Source organism: Anomaloglossus baeobatrachus, chromosome 5, assembly GCF_048569485.1.
Source record: "Anomaloglossus baeobatrachus isolate aAnoBae1 chromosome 5, aAnoBae1.hap1, whole genome shotgun sequence".
Lineage (NCBI taxonomy): Eukaryota > Metazoa > Chordata > Amphibia > Anura > Aromobatidae > Anomaloglossus > Anomaloglossus baeobatrachus.
Window position 1 is genome coordinate 362,058,459 of NC_134357.1, and position 18,136 is coordinate 362,076,594.

Consider the following 18,136-nt stretch of genomic DNA (forward strand, 5'->3'; position numbering starts at 1 on the left):
GGGTAGAGGTCATGGGAATCTGAGTGATTAGACAGCAAAATGTTCATTCATGAGGATGTGCGACACAGATAGTGGTGTAAATAACAAGCATTAAACAGCAGCACAAGACAATGTCAGGCGGCTAACAACTGGAACATTACTCCCGCAGGTGATAGACAAGGCGTCAGGACACAAAATTACAGATTAGATTCATTCTATTCCACAATTCTTTTCACTTGAGCAAAAACTAGTTTAATTTTCCATACACATCAGACTCTTTCTATACAGTAGGACCCATGGGCAGTGAAACCTCTGTGATATGGCCACCTTAAGGCTATGTCCGCACTTTGCGTCGAGGTAGTTGGAGTTGTAAACGCATCCTCTGGCAGAAATGGTTTTTGCCAAAGTTGGTTTTGACCACAAAAACGCTATAAATACCCGTGCGTTTTTACCGCATTTTAGCCGCGTTTTTAGCGCTTTTTACATGCTTTTCCATTGCTTAAAGTCAGATGCGTTTTGATTACAAAGATACTACTAAATAAAGTTTTAACATACAAACACTATGAAAAAAGGAAAAAAAAAGGAAAACAAATATAATTATTTAAATCATAACGAAAATAGTTAGATTTAATATAATTATAGCGTTTTTATAGTATTTATGGCTAAAATATCCATAAATTAATATTTTTCATTAATTTAATTGTCGGACTATATGTGTGTGTGTAAAGGGACATATCATTCCATTATTTTGATGTCATAAACACATGCATTTATGTAGACCAAAACGCATGTTTTCTGCAGCTAAAAAGCAGGTAAAACGCTGTATGATGTTGCTTGCTTTTTACAACTTCTCATTGACTTCAATGTTAGCAAAACGCAGCCCAAATGGCAAAAACAATTGACATGCTGCTTCTTTGAACACTGAGTTTTTGCCCAAAAATATGCAAATTAAACGCTGCGTTTTGAACAGCAAAGTGCGCACAAGAAATCCCAATTTCCCATAGACTTTGCTTGAAAATCAAAACGCATGCATTTTGGCATGAAAACGCTGCAGTTCAAAACGCAGCTGAAACGCAGTTAAAAACGCAAAGTGCGGACATAGCCTAAGTTGCACTTAGTGGTCTTCAGAAAGAATGGTGCATTCAAACAGGACCATCTAATATATAAAGCTGAGTGTATGTGTGTGTGTGTGTGTGTGTGTGTGTGTGCGTGCCTATTTGTGTGTGTATGTGTGTGTGCATGTATATGTGTGTGTGTGTGTGTGTACATATGTGTGTGCGTGTGTGTGTGTTTGTGTGTGTATGTGTGTATATGTGTGTGTGTGTTTATATATGTGTGTGTATATGTGTGTGTGTGTGTATATGTGTGTGTGTGTGTGTATATATGTGTGTGTGTGTGTGGTTATATGTGTGTGTGTGTGTGTGTGTGTGTGTGTGTGTGTGTGTGTGTGTGTGTGTGTCCACTAAAGGAATCTGCACCGTCGCATTAAGGCCCCTTTCACACATCAGTGATTCTGGGACGTTTGTGCTTTTTTTAAACGTACCAGAATCACTGACATACGCAGACCCATTATAATGAATGGGTCTGCTCACACGTCAGTGATTTGTCACTGCACGTGTCTCCGTGCAGCGTACCCGCGTGTGCGTGATTGCCGCACGGAGACATGTCCATTTTTTTCTGGCATCACTGATGTTCCACGGACCACGCAGTGGTGTGATCCGTGAAACATGTGCCAGAAAAAAACGTGCATTTAAAATAATAAACATTTTAACTCACCCGGCTCCAGCCTCGCTCTCTGCAGCCCGTCCTCCCTGCTGCTTCTAAGCCGGCTGATTACTGTCACGCATCTTAATGATGCACGACACAGCCGACCCGGAAGCAGCTGCTGCAGGGGTCACCGCCGGCCGGATGCTGCATCGCGGGAGGATTCAGCACCACGGACAGCGGGAGCGGGCACAGGTGAGTTGATTTCTAAGTGCAATCACGGGCCACGGAGAACGGAGCCCGGATTGCACTTAGACAACCCACGTGTGCCGTGATTCACGGCACACGCAGGGACATGTGCGTGTTTTACACGCCAGTGAAAAACGTCACTGTTTTTCACTGACGTGTGAAACGAGCCTTACAATCACGAAAATTTGCACAGACATCTCATTGGACTTAGGAAACATCACAGGCTTTGTTTTGAGGGGAAAATTTAACCCTGCATTTTACAGTTATTCGCCAAAAAACTGGCAATCTACTACGTCTGTGTGCCCATCTCCAGAAAGCATATACTCCCGAAAATGGTGCACGACAGATCACACAGTGACTCTGTTTGCATCATTATAGTCGATGGTGCTGGCGGCACGTCCATCTGAAACCCGTTTTGTATGGGGGTGTGGACCGAAGCCCTAACAGGATCACTGAATGGTGGTCACAACGCAGGGTGAAAGCGACCTTTCATGCACATATAAGTAGTTTCGGTCGTGAAATCATGCTGACAAATTCCCTGTATTTGAGAAGGCTCAATTTGCATTTGTGGATCTGAATATTACAGAGGTTGGAGGACACTTTTTCAAATGAGGAACTCCTTGTGGATCGCTGAGGGTCTGGCAGTTGAAGCCCCATCCAAGAGAGGAGCTGCAGATTAATGCAAATGAGAGATCACCCAAAAAAATACATCATGAGTGTGTGGGTGTGCAATGATACTCAAATGCCCCACTAAGACATATGTACCAACTTTGCAACACTGGAAAAAAATGTATACCTGATGTACAAATAGGAACCTAATCGCGGAGTATCTAAGCAGTTGTATACCTGACAGGCAAGTATGTGTCAAAATAATTTCAAGGATTGAATAACAGAAGTTGATTTGGTAACGACTAGCTTTGGTGACTATATACTTAAGGCTATGTGCCCACGTTGCGTTTTCACATGCTTTTCAGCAGCGTTTTCAACTGCACCGTTTTAATGCCAAAATGCATGCGTTTTGATTTCCAAGCAAAGTCTATGAGAAATTGGGATTTCTTGTGCGCACTTTGCAGTTCAAAACGCTGCTTTTAATTTGCATATTTTTGGGCAAAAACTCAGCGTTCAAAGAAGCAACATGTCAATTGTTTTTGCCATTTGAGCTGCATTTTGATAACATTGAAGTCAATGAGAAGATGCAAAGCGCATTCTACCTCAAAATCCTAGCGTTTTACATGCTTTTTGGATGCTGAAAACATGCGTTTTTGACAATTTAATTGCCTGCGTTTTTTATATTATATTAAAGGCATGATATGTCCCTTTACACACACACATAGTCCGACAATTAACATTTAGAAAAACATTAACTTAACGTTATTTTATACATAAATATTAACAAATATTTATCATTTGAATAAAATCAGCTATTTTGTTTATGATTTTAATCTTGATATTTGTTATAATTTTTTTCCATTTTTTCATAGTGTTTGAATGTTAAAACTTTATTTAGCAGTGTATTTGTCATCAAAACGCATCTGACTTTAAGCAATGAAAAAGCATGTAAATCGCGGTAAAAACGCACGCGGATTTATAGCGTTTTTGTGATCAAAAGCAACTTTGGCAAAACCATTTCTGCCAAAGGGTGCGTTTAGAACTGCAACTACCTCGATGCAACGTGGGCACACAGTCTAATATGGTTTTCTGCGACCTTCCACATCTTGTTGCCCATGGGTCACTATAGTGATATTTCTGAATAAAAACTCAACCATTTATTCTTTCGCTCCTCATGCAACCGACTCCAAGACTTCTCCCGAGCATCCCCAGTCTCCTGGAACTCGCTGCCCCAACACGTCAGACTATCTCCTACCCTTGCAAACTTCAAACGGAACCTGAAAACCCATCTTTTCAGAAATGCCTACAATCTACAATGAACTCGCCGCCGCCCGACCACCGTGCAGAGCCGCCGCCCGACCAACGTGCGGAGCCGCCACCCAACCACCATGCGGAGCCGCCGCCCAATCTACACCCCACCTACTGTCTCCTCCCCATAATCCTATAGAATGTAAGCCCGCAAGGGCAGGGCCCTCTTCCCTCTGTACCAGTCTGTCTACTGTAACTTGTATATGTATTCTGTATGTAACCCCCTTCTCATGTACAGCATCATGGAATTAATGGTGCTCTAGAAATAAATAATAATAATAATAAAATTCTAATCCAAAACTAATCCCCTGACTAATCAATCCCCCTTTAATTGTTTTATCTCATATTTGATACGGGACCATTAGTATTGCTTTAATTGATGACATTGCGCCACAGTGACCTCAGATGAGATCTAGCCACAAGCAATATGGGTAAATTCTCATTGTAGACTTTCCCATAGAAGACTATGAAATGTAGGTTTGCATTGTGTTTGTAGAAGGATTATGGGCTTTGTATATTCCACAGCGTTGCATAGCCAGAAGTTCATTAAATGTTTTGTGTGCTACAATAAAATGTAGCCATTGAATAAATCAATATTGTAATACTCCCCCCCACCCTCCCCGACCCCTGCAAAATTGACTGATGATGTTCACCCTGACCAAACCAATCTGTCACATTACTGCCTTGCAGCTGTTGCAGCTTTCCTTTACTGCTTACACTGCACATATTACATTATATTGTTGGCAGCTGTCATAATGCACAAACATTCGCTTTCCTGGTTTCCTAATCTAATTAACTCATTTTCTGCCAAACATTCTGTGACTCAGTTCACTGTAAAAGCTATGAGCTGAAAATGGACAGTAACCAATATGTCAGAAGAATTGTCTTAATTAGTCCTTAGAATTAATGGTTTCAAATGTTGCCATGTAGTATATATAAAAAATCAAAAACAATGATCAAATGCCCTGCAGTAGGTAAGTAAATAGCAAAAGTACATATAAATAACATATGGTGCTTAGCTGACAATACTTTGATCAAACAACCGTAATAGCCATCCCATGGAGTCAAGGTGTACCCAATCAGGATGGTCCTATCTCTAATGATTCACTCCTCTAAGTGCCAGTAGGCCTCAATAGATGGGCAGAGCAGGACCCAGGTGTGACTGTTTAGCACCTGCCTGGGACACTATATAGACACGATGCACAGCCCTAAATGGGGGCTACGTCCCTATATGTACAGACTACACAAAATGAAAGCAAACCCAAAAATATGGGACGGCACACCTGTTGCTATTAGGGCAAAGTGTGGCCACATTGTGAACAAGCATGAACACTTTGGACTGGTTCCAACAGGTGTGCCCACCCATTGTTTTGGACTTGTTTTAAAGGGGTTTTTCCACAAAGAAAGATAATTTTAAAGTTGATTTTAATTAATAGATCTTGGAATAATAATAATTTATACAATTGGATGTGTTTAAAAAAAATGTTCATGTGCAGAGATAATCTTACATATGTGTCCCTGCTATGTACTGTGTAATGGCGGTGTCTGACCGTACAGGGATGTGATCTGATCATACCACATCTCCTGGGCTGAGATAATCTTATATATGTGCCCCTGCTATGTACTGTGTAATGTCTGTGTCTGACCGTACAGTAACATGGTCTGATCATACCACATCTCCTGGGCAGGGGAGGATACAAAAAAGAGTATATAGGTAGCACAGCATGGGATCACAGCTCATTCGTTTTGTGAGGTAAAACATTTCCCTGCCTGTTTTTTTTAAAAAAATGTACCTCAAAGAAAGAATAATTTGCAATCCCATGCTGTAATGTCTGTATACTTTTTGCTTCCTCCCCGACTCAAGAGATGTGGTATGATCAGACCATGTCCCTGTACGGTCAGACACAACAATTACACAGTACATAGCAGGGACACACACACATATATATATATATATATATATATATATATACACAGTGCCTACAAGTAGTATTCAACCCCCTGCAGATTTAGCAGGTTTACACATTCGGAATTAATTTTGCATTATGACATTTGGACTGTAGATCAGCCTGGAAGAGTGAAATGCACTGCAGCAAAAAAGAATGTTATTTCTTTTTTTATTTTTTTTTTTTAAATTGTGAAAAGTTTATTCAGAGGGTCATTTATTATTCAACCCCTCAAACCACAAGAATTCTGTTTAGTTCCCCTAAAGTATTAAGAAGTATTTCAGGCACAAAGAACAATGAGCTTCACATGTTTGGATTAATTATCTCTTTTTCCAGCCTTTTCTGACTAATTAAGACCCTCCCCAAACTTGTGAACAGCATTCATACTTGGTCAACATGGGAAAGACAAAGGAGCATTCCAAGGCCATCAGAGACAAGATCGTGGAGGGTCACAAGGCTGGCAAGGGGTACAAAACCCTTTCCAAGGAGTTGGGCCTACCTGTCTCCACTGTTGGGAGCATCATCCGGAAGTGGAAGGCTTATGGAACTACTGTTAGCCTTCCACGGCCTGGACAGCCTTTGAAAGTTTCCACCCGTGCCGAGGCCAGGCTTGTCCGAAGAGACGAGGCTAACCCAAGGACAACAAGGAAGGAGCTCCGGGAAGATCTCATGGCAGTGGGGACATTGGTTTCAGTCAATACCATAAGTAATGTACTCCACCGCAATGGTCTCCGTTCCAGACGAGCCCGTAAGGTACCTTTACTTTCAAAGCGTCATGTCAAGGCTCGTCTACAGTTTGCTCATGAGGACTCTGAGACAGACTGGTTCAAGGTTCTCTGGTCTGATGAGACCAAGATCGAGATCTTTGGTGCCAACCACACACGTGACGTTTGGAGACTGGATGGCACTGCATACAACCCCAAGAATACCATCCCTACAGTAAAGCATGGTGGTGGCAGCATCATGCTGTGGGGCTGTTTCTCAGCCAATGGGCCTGGCCATCTGTTCCGCATCCATGGGAAGATGGATAGCACGGCCTACCTGGAGATTTTGGCCAAGAACCTCCGCTCCTCCATCAAGGATCTTAAGATGGGTCGTCATTTCATCTTCCAACAAGACAACGACCCAAAGCACATAGCCAAGAAAACCAAGGCCTGGTTCAAGAGGGAAAAAATCAAGGTGTTGCAGTGGCCTAGTCAGTCTCCTGACCTTAACCCAATTGAAAACTTGTGGAAGGAGCTCAAGATTAAAGTCCACATGAGACACCCAAAGAACCTAGATAACTTGGAGAAGATCTGCATGGAGGAGTGGGCCAAGATAACGCCAGAGACCTGTGCCAGCCTGATCAGGTCTTATAAAAGACGATTATTACCTGTAATTGCAAACAAGGGTTATTCCACAAAATATTAAACCTAGGGGTTGAATAATAATTGACCCACACTTTTATGTTGAAAATGTATTAAAATTTAACTGAGCAACATAACTTGTTGGTTTGTAAGATTTATGCATCTGTTAATAAATCCTGCTCTTGTTTGAAGTTTGCAGGCTCTATGTCAGGTTTCCAGGTTTTCCAGTTCTCTTTTGAATGAGCTTGCCCTCAGTTAACATGGAGTTTTAAGGTTCTGTTGCCCTACTTCCCGTCCAGCTGCTTAAAAGGCCGCCTCTCAGCCCAGTCCAGTGCCTGAGTATACTGCTTGCTGTGTGCTCCTGCTTTGCTGCTGCTAATCCTGATTGCTTTTGGATCCTCCTAAAGACTACCGACCGACCGACTCTGGACCTTACCCGGTTTCTCAAGCTGTGCCCGGATTCCGTCTGCCATCTTCGGTCAGCACTCTGCCCGGTTCTCTCTGGTTCGTAACCACTCTGGACAATCATCCCGTACGGACACTCCTGGACTTTTACCGCTTGCCCCTTGTGTCCCGGCTGCTGCGCATTTAGGCCTTCCGGGGTGATTGCCGGACAGTCCCTGTATAGGGGTTCGCTCTGGTGGTCTCCCTGGGGGAGTCCGGTGCGTGGCCCCGGGAATTCCCTCCGCTCCGTTTCGGGAAGGTATTGTGTGTATTTGTATTGCTGTGTTTGTTCCGTTGTTATCTACCGTGGTTACAGATTATAAAACATCTTGTATCAAAAACTCGTCTCTGCTGATCATTGCCCTACGCTATCGAAATCCTCAGAACATATAATAAGTATTACATTATACTCAGGCCCAAAAAAGAGGATTTGGCTGGGGCAATGACTGAGACACGAGGAGTAGATCAGCTCTTTTCTATGATTAACTCCTTGCAGCAGGAGATGGAGGTGGTGCAGACTAAACTTAGAGATGTGGAGGCACAGCTGGGTCATGATCACCAGGTACTGGGTCCGGCTATACAGGATTTGCAAGTCAGAGTGGAGGCTCAGGAAGCCGGCCCCACTACGTCCGTATCAGCTGCCGGTATGCCTAGGTTACCCCCATTCCGTTTCAATGGTGACCGTGGTCAGTTTCGTGGATTTGTGAACCAATGTATACTGTTTTTTGATGTACATGCTGATTATTACCGTTCTGACCGGTCCAAAGTGTTATGTATAATTATGTTATTAACCTCACGAGCACTGGCTTGGGCTAATCCTATGATAGAGAACCGAGACATCCGTTTAAATCACCTAGATGATTTTCTGACCGCAATGGCGCAAATGTTTGATGATCCGAATCGCCGTGCTACCGCTGAATCGGCTCTCCTTTCCTTACGTCAGGGAAAGCGTTCTGTCGTTGAATACGCCACTGAATTTAAGAGGTTAGTGGTAGACACCGACTGGGGAAACAATGCATTATTGTCTGTTTTCAGAAAGGGGTTGTCCGGTACCATCAAGGACGAGTTAGCTCGTTCCGAATCTCCAGGGGATTTTGAACTGTTTCTCCAGCACTGTGTGCGTATTGATACCCGCTTGACGGAACGTAGACAGGAAAAATGGGCAGCTGTAAACCGTGTAAACAACTTTACATTTCCTTCCAGAGAACCCGCTCTCAGGACGCCACGGGAGGCCGAGGACGTTCCTATGCAAGTAGACTCTCTGCAAAAGCGAGAGACCAATGAACGTCGCGAACACCGGCTCCGTGAGCGTTTGTGTTTCTATTGCAGTCAATCGGACCATTTCTTGATCGACTGCCCGAAACGTCCGAATCGCCCAAATAAGGTATTGGCAGCCATGGCAGAGTGTGACAACACGGACGCAGAGTCCGATATCTCTGAGGCAAGTGGACACTTGGATGCGGTATTTCCCTTGACTGTAATGTCAACCTCACCGAAGGACTCGGAAGGGAAATATACCCATTGCTCGCTCCCCATTCAGATCCGGTGGGAGGGACAGCTAATACCTACCTCTGCAATGATAGACTCTGGGGCAGGGGGAAATTTCATGGACTCTTCTTTTGCCAGGAAACACGGTATCCGGACTCAGCAAAGATCCTCACCGGTTACCATGGAGACGGTAGACGGATCTCCGTTAATCTCTGGACCAGTCGATCGGGAAACCGTACCGCTAGAATGCGTCATGAAGCCAGGTCAGCAGGAGACCCTTGTTTTCATGCTAATTTCATCTCCTCATTTTCCGATTATTTTAGGTATTCCGTGGCTACGGTCTACAAATCCGGTCATCGATTGGGAAACTAAGGAAATATCCTTCCCACCGCAGAATATTCCGACCATTAGTCCAACTGTTCCGGTTCCAGTACCACCAAATACGGAGAGCACTGTACAGGTACCTGTTTTACCCCCGGTTTACCGTGACTTCGCTGATATATGCGACAAAAGAAAAGCCGACCGACTTCCCCCGCATAGACCGTATGATTGCCCCATAGACTTACTCCCAGGGGCGGAGATTCCGTTTGGTCATGTCTACCCGTTGGCGGCACCTGAGCTAGCAGCACTAAAAGAGTATATTGATGAAAGCCTAGCCAAGGGATTTATTCGTCCGTCTACCTCCCCCGCAGGGGCACCCATCTTTTTCGTGAAAAAGAAGGAGGGGACTCTGAGACCCTGTATTGACTACCGGGAACTGAATAAAATAACCATCCGGAACCGGTATCCGTTACCGTTGATTCCTGAGCTATTGGAGAGGGTCCAACAGGCAAAAATATTCACCAAATTAGACCTCCGTGGGGCATATAATCTGCTTTGTATACGTCCCGGAGACGAGTGGAAGACCGCGTTCCGATGTCGGTACGGACATTTTGAGTACCTAGTGATGCCTTTTGGACTTTGTAACGCTCCCGCGGCATTTCAACATCTAGTTAACGATATTTTTAGGGATATCATGGACCAATTCATGGTGATCTATCTGGACGATATCCTAATCTTTTCTGATTCTCTACAGGAACACCAGGAGCACGTCAAGACCGTACTTACCCGTCTGAGGGAAAACCACCTGTACATTAAGCTGGAGAAATGCGAGTTCCACTGCTCACAAATACAATTCTTAGGTTATGTCATCTCTCCTCAGGGACTAAACATGGAATCTAGCAAGATACAAGCCATTCTGGACTGGCCGGAACCGGGAAACATCAAGGAGGTACAACGCTTTGTCGGTTTTGCCAACTTTTACCGACGCTTTATCCGTAACTTTTCAGCGATTGTCCGTCCCATCACACTGTTAACCAAGAAAGGACAGAAGTTTGTGTGGTCCGCCCAGGCCCAGGAAGCATTCCATCGTCTCAAGGTATGTTTTACCTCAGCGCCAATATTAGTCCATCCGAATCCCGCACTTCCCTTTATCGTGGAGGTCGACGCTTCCGACTATGCATTAGGGGCCATTCTTTCTCAAAGGACCGGGGACAAGAGTCTCTTGCATCCGTGTGCCTTCTTTTCCCGCCGGTTGTCCCCTGCAGAAAGGAACTACGACATTGCGGACAAGGAATTATTGGCGATTATTTCCGCTTTCAAGGAATGGAGACACCACTTACAGGGAGCCGCGCAGCAAGTGATAGTACTCACGGATCATCGTAATCTGGAATTTCTTAAGTCTGCCAGGTGCCTGTCTCCACGGCAAGCCCGTTGGAGCCTATTTCTTAACCAATTCAATTTTGTCGTTACATACCGTCCAGGTTCACGTAATGGGAAAGCCGATGCCTTGTCCCGAATCCACGCCGTGGACTCCGTGCCTGGAACCCCGTCTCAGACCGTGTTATCGGATGCCAATTTCGTTGGAGTAATCCAGGACCAGGACTTGTGGAAGGACATCAAGCTGGCCTATGATGGTGACGTATTTCTTGCTGCCCCCCCGAATGATGTAACGCTTGTTCTTCGGAATGGTGTGTGGTTGAGAGAGCGACGCATTTATGTCCCGGAGGCCGTAAGACTTCGGGTTCTCAAGTTGGTCCATGACTCCGTGTTGGCTGGTCATAGGGGGGTACAGAAGACGCAAGAATTTCTGAGCCGTTTTTTCTGGTGGCCTACTTGCTTAAAGGATGTGAAGGACTATGTCCACTCATGTGTGGTTTGTGCCCGGTGCAAGGTTCCTCGTGTGGCTCCTACGGGACTCCTCCAACCGTTACCCGTGCCATCTCGCCCTTGGGGGTCTATCTCCATGGATTTTATTGTGGAGTTGCCAGTCTCATGCGGACACAATACCATTTTAGTGGTGGTAGATCGATTGACTAAAGCTGCTCACTTCATTCCGTGTACCGGTCTTCCCTCAGCCGCAGAGACAGTGGATTTGGTTATCCAGAATGTATTCCGATTGCATGGGGTACCAGACGAGATCATCTCTGACCGGGGCGTGCAGTTCACGTCTAGATTCTGGAAGGGGTTTTGTACGGCACTCCAGATTGATGTCTGTTTGTCTTCTGCATACCATCCTCAGACAAATGGGCAAACCGAACGGACAAATCAAACCCTGGAACAATACCTTCGATGTTATGTCAGCCATCTCCAAGACGATTGGTTGAAGATGCTTCCGTTGGCGGAGTTCTCATATAACAACACTCAGAGCAGCTCCACTAAGGTAACGCCCTTTTTCGCTAACTTGGGTTACCATCCGAATGTTTTGCCTAGGTCACCGGTTGCGGTTTCGGTGCCAGCGGTGGAGGACAGATTGACAGAGCTACGACAAAATCTGGAGGTTCTGAAGGACACTGTGGCTACGGCTCAGGAGCGTTACAAGAGGTCGGCCGACACTCACCGGAAACCGGCACCCATGTACAAGGTAGGGGACTCTGTATGGTTGTCCACCAAAAACCTGAGATTGGGTGTTCCTTCGCAGAAGCTGGGACAAAAATTCATCGGTCCATTTAAGATCACCGGGATCGTGAGCCCTGTGGCCTGTCGGCTACGGTTGCCGCACCATCTAAAGGTACACCCGGTCTTTCATGTGTCTCTCCTCAAACCTGTCTCCCCTAATACGTTTCGTGGTCGTGTTGTGCCTCCTCCTCCGCCTGTGATGGTCGACGGCGAGGAGCAGTTCGTGGTTGAGGACATTATTGACTCCCGGCTCCATCGTCGTCGGCTTCAATATCTGGTACGTTGGCAGGGGTACGCCCCCGAGGACGATTCCTGGGAACCGGTGGGTAACATTCGGGCACCCCGGAAGATCGCTCAGTTTCATCGACGTTTCCCGGACAAGCCGGGCCCTGATCCGTCCTGAGGCCGTCTCTGGGGGGGGGAGTAATGTCAGGTTTCCAGGTTTTCCAGTTCTCTTTTGAATGAGCTTGCCCTCAGTTAACATGGAGTTTTAAGGTTCTGTTGCCCTACTTCCTGTCCAGCTGCTTAAAAGGCCGCCTCTCAGCCCAGTCCAGTGCCTGAGTATACTGCTTGCTGTGTGCTCCTGCTTTGCTGCTGCTAATCCTGATTGCTTTTGGATCCTCCTAAAGACTACCGACCGACCGACTCTGGACCTTACCCGGTTTCTCAAGCTGTGCCCGGATTCCGTCTGCCATCTTCGGTCAGCACTCTGCCCGGTTCTCTCTGGTTCGTAACCACTCTGGACAATCATCCCGTACGGACACTCCTGGACTTTTACCGCTTGCCCCTTGTGTCCCGGCTGCTGCGCATTTAGGCCTTCCGGGGTGATTGCCGGACAGTCCCTGTATAGGGGTTCGCTCTGGTGGTCTCCCTGGGGGAGTCCGGTGCGTGGCCCCGGGAATTCCCTCCGCTCCGTTTCGGGAAGGTATTGTGTGTATTTGTATTGCTGTGTTTGTTCCGTTGTTATCTACCGTGGTTACAGATTTATAAAACATCTTGTATCAAAAACTCGTCTCTGCTGATCATTGCCCTACGCTATCGAAATCCTCAGAACATATAATAAGTATTACACTCTAACTTATTTGCATCTTATCAAACCTGCTAAATCTGCAGGGGGTTGAATACTACTTGGAGGCACTGTATATATATATATATTACACACATACACACACAGTATAAAATCTCAGCACAGGAAGATTTAAAAAAACAAAAACAAAAGACACATCCAATTGTGGAACTTATTATTATTCCAAGATCTATTAATGACAATAAACTTTGTTCGTGGGCCAATCCCTTTTATGTCATGCACTCTGTACATTTAGGGGTGTGGCACCCCATTTTGGGGCTGCGCATCGTGTCTATATGGATTCCCAGGCAGGTGCAAAACAGTCATGCCTGGGTCCTACTTTGACCCCCATTTATTGAGTCCCACTAGCACTTAGAGAGGTAAATCAATAGAGATAGCACCATCCTGAATGGGTACACCTTGTCGCGGTGGCTTGGCTTTTGCTCTTTTCTGATTAATATATTGTCAGCTAAGCACCCCATGTTATTTACCGGTACTTATACAAATTACTTACTGCTGTTCCTATTGCCCATTTTGGCACTAAGATACGTGTGTAAAATATTTAGGTAATTGTTGTTTTGTGCCATACCCAGGATCTCACCACCCACATTGTCTTCCTTCCTTGACTTGTATGCTTTGGTTTTATTCATGTACTATAGACTTTGTGTATTTGTAATAAATAACCTTTTTTTCGGTAAGCATATAGCTCTTTTTGTCCTCCATTTTATTCTATTTACTTAGCATTTGCTCATTGTTTTTATCTTAGGTTTTGTCTGTTAATGGCTCCAGTGTGAACATGCCCAAACACTTTGCACTAATATCAACATCCGTGCTGGCCCATGGTTTTTGTTCTTTTCAAGTAGTATATTTAGTTCCTAGATCTAGAAGCATTGGATATATTGCATAAATGTAGTGAGAAGGAGGCTATACGAAATATGTTTTAATTATTATTATTAAACTAATTAAAAAGGACCGATAATCCTAAACATATATTATACATTATCTTGCATTATACACCTATATTGTCTAAACATTATATCCTTTTCTTTCTACTGTTTCCTGCAGGAGTGGAACTACAAGCATAGCAAGTTCAGCAGCTGTTTAGGACCACCCCCAAGGAGCTCTAGAGGACCCTGAAGGTGTAGCCAGAAAACATGTGATAGGACTATTCTTCATCAAAATGACCACTACAGAGGCATGGAGAGCTCAGTGGAAAGTCTAAAGCCCCTCTCTTCCACAGATGGACAAAGCATAATCATCACAAGCACTAGTCCATTCTACACCAATAAAAAGGCAAAGAATATGTGTTTCAGACTTTCCACATAGCTCTCCATGCATGGGCACAGCTGTAGTCATAGCAGCTATATCAGTTGCTTGGAACCCAGAGGTTGAGTGCGGCCACTAAAGTACATGAAAAATAACTTTGCCACATGACTTAGGATATAAAGCCAAACCAGAAACAGCCTTCCTTTGTAGACAGTTGTTTCAAGGTACTTACCCCTCATTTATATAAAGTGGTTGGCTAGATGAGAGGCCTGAAATCCACAAAATTACACAGCCACAAAAAGCACATGTATAAACTGAGCACCAAGCAACATGATGGCTGTCGTCCTACGGTAGTAGTGGAGTGTTCCTCGGCCATGTGCTATTTATGTTGTTGGCCTATCCTAGTCATCATAAATGCGCGGCAAGCAACACAAATAGTGCAGGCACCACAAGGCAGGTAGCTTGCTACATAAATGTGACACAGCTGTTAAAATAGCTGTCACTTGTGAATGATAGTTCTCACAGGTTTTAGTCATTCTTATTTCTTCAGTGGAGATGTCTGTGCATGACTGTCCAACTCATCTGAACAGGCATGGACCCGCTACTAATTCTACACATTAGGCCTTGCTCACACTTGCATTTAATATAGACGAGTGCAATCCAATAAAACACTGGATTGCACGAGCACCAATGTTAAACAAGTAGGCAGTGTTCATCAGTGATTATTTTCTCATGCTGAATCGGCATCAGCTTGCTGTGTTTGGCAGCGAGTCTCAGCTCACACACCTATACAAGTCTATGAATGGAATGCATGTGAAATGTTAGACTGCACTCGGATGTCATCTTAGTGCAGTGCGATATACGCAGAGACAGACAGTGGAGAAGAGAGAGAAAGTACTCCCTCCCTCTTCTCTGAACATATGATCCAATCACAGGATCGGAGCACAGTTGTACGACCTTTGGCTCACACTTGCAGCAGATAACACCCGGCTCACGCTCGCAGCTGATGGCACTCATCTCACGCTCGCAGCAGATGACACTTGGTTCACGCTCGCAGCAGATGACACTCGACTCAAGCTCGCAGCAGATGACACTCGGCTCAAGCTCGCAGCAGATGACACTCGGCTCACGCTCGCAGCAGATGACACTCGGCTCACGCTCGCAGCAGATGACACTCGGCTCACGCTCGCAGCAGATGACACTCGGCTCACGCTCGCAGCAGATAATACCCGGCTCACACTCGTAACAGATGACACTAAGCTCACGCTTGCAGCAGATGACACCTGGCTTACACTCGCAGCAGATGACACCTGGCTCACGCTCGCAGCAGATTACACTCAGTTCACGCTCGCAGCAGATGACACTCGACTCAAGCTCGCAGCAGATGACACTCGACTCAAGCTCGCAGCAGATGACACTCGGCTCACGCTCGCAGCAGATGACACTCGGCTCACACTCGCAGCAGATAATACCCGGCTCACACTCGTAACAGATGACACTAAGCTCAAGCTTGCAGCAGATGACACCTGGCTTACACTCGCAGCAGATGACACCTGGCTCACGCTCGCAGCAGATGACACCTGGCTCATGCTCGCAGCAGACGACACTCGGCTCACGCTCGCAGCTGATTACATTCGGCTCACGCTTGCAGCAGATAATACCTGGCTCACACTTGCAAGACATTTGACTCACGCTCACAGCAGATGACATTCGGCTCATGCTCACAGCAGATGACACTCGGCTCATGCTCGCAGCTGATGATATTCGGCTCACGCTCACAGCAGATAATACCCAGCTCACACACAACAGATGACACTCGGCTCACACTCGCAACAGATGACACTCGGCTCACACTCGCAACAGGAGACATTCGACTCACGCTCCTAGCAGATGACACTCGGCTCATGCTCACAGCAGATGACACTCGGCTCACGCTCGCAGTTGATGACATTCAGCTCATGCTTGCAGCAATGACACTTGGCTCACACTCGCAGCAGATAATACCTGGATCACACTTGCAACAAATGACACTCGGCTCACACTCGAAGCAGATGACACCTGGCTCACGCTCGTAGCTGATGATAGCCTGCTCATGCTCGCAGCAGATGACACTCAGCTCACGCTCGTAGCAGATGACACTCGGCTCACGCTCGCAGCAGATAATACCCGGATCACGCTCGCAACAGATGACACTCCGCTCACACTCGCAGCAGAAGACATTCGACTCATGCTCGCAGCAGATGACATCCGGCGACCTCGTAGCAGATGACACTCGGCTCACACTCGCACCAGTAGGCTAATGAGAGTGAGGCCTTAGTGGTGATCTCACCAGCTAACAGCAACATTTGGCTAAAACAAACTTCGTAAAACAAGGAGCACTGCACTTTGCTGATCCTGAATTTCCCAACAATTCAAATTTCAAATAGAAATTTCAGTTTTATCATGATTTTCTTTTTTTAATATGTCCTTTGTCAGTCTCTCAGAATCCATTTTGATTCTCATTTTATACTATGGTGAGGCTCAAAGCTCCTAGAACAGACGGATGTGACTCCTGGGATATGACGGATTGTTACATCATAGCATTCACTGTCATGACAAAAGCCTTTTAAAAGCAGAATTAGGTCAATGAGATCTATCTATGTATCAATCTATTGATCTATCTAGTTATGTATTATCTATTTATCTATTACCTCTCTATCACTCTACTATCTATCAATCTGTATAGGTATCTATCGTTATCTTTATCTGTCTGTATGCCTTTCTACCTGTCTATTTCACTTTCTCTGTGGATTATACACATAGCATGCACTGTTATACATAACTAAGTCAAATAAAGTGCTTGTAAATGTAAACCTACCAGCTCTCACCCTTGACACGTGGCATTGGTAGTGGTAGTTGTCCCATTTTTTCTTCAGGATATTATTTTGTCTGTGATTGGAAACTATTAGAGGAAAAGCCAAATAATCTACAGTGTTCATCCTTTTTCAATCACAGGTAAGAACTGAGCAGCTGATACGTCTGGTAGCATCACATAACTATTCTTGGAGGGGTTACTATGGCAACCTGTATAGTGACATCAATGATGAGGGCCATCGCTGGCAAGTAAAATTGCACAGTACAGTACATCTAATGGGGTACCAGGGTCTGTGCAGAAAAGAAGAATTACAGCAACTATAGGCTATAGAAAACAAGGACATGTACTGTGGGGAGAGGGACAATCAATTACTATTTCAAATTGTATCAGTAATGTACAATTTCATGACTAATGTTCAATGTTCCCAACCTCGACATACTGTATGTATAATAGGATTTGCCTAAATAGTACTATCCTAATGTAATGTCATGTCAGAATGTGCTCCTTAGTAGAAGGAGCCTTCAAGACTGTTAGCAGATACTGCCCCTTAAAGGGGTTGTCCACTACTGGCCAACTATTATTAATACGAGGGGCTGCTGATACGTCTTTGGCTTTGTGATCTTCTTTTTGTTTCTATGGTAACGAATGTTACATCAAATGAAAGCCTTATGTGTCTAATATAAGTTTTCAAAATGTTGTGCTTGTTGCTTATGGCAACAGTGTTCTACGCACACGGGAAAACAAAATGGCGGAGTCTAATGCAATATTCACAGCAATTGAGGGGAGTGATAAAATTCTTGTTTCTGCAAGGAAAGTCTGTGAAGATATTCATGGTGATCTGTCACAGACATTGGGGGATCAATGCCCTTCATATTCCACAGTTAAGAACTGGGTTGCCAAAGCTAAAACGGGCCACTTCAACACCAATGATGAGGAATGT

At 45.0% G+C, this 18,136-nt stretch overlaps 1 protein-coding gene across 1 annotated transcript in view; it reads right to left on the bottom strand.

The window, feature by feature from the left end:
• Nucleotides 1-17,363, bottom strand: part of CFAP97D1 (CFAP97 domain containing 1) — a 116,154-nt gene extending 98,791 nt beyond the window's left edge. Inside the window, exon 1 of the mRNA XM_075349953.1 lies at nt 17,200-17,363. Coding sequence (XP_075206068.1) covers nt 17,200-17,320 — 121 coding nt within the window. The 5' untranslated portion in view covers nt 17,321-17,363. The remainder of the gene's footprint in view (nt 1-17,199) is intronic.
• Nucleotides 17,364-18,136: the final 773 nt, after the last annotated feature.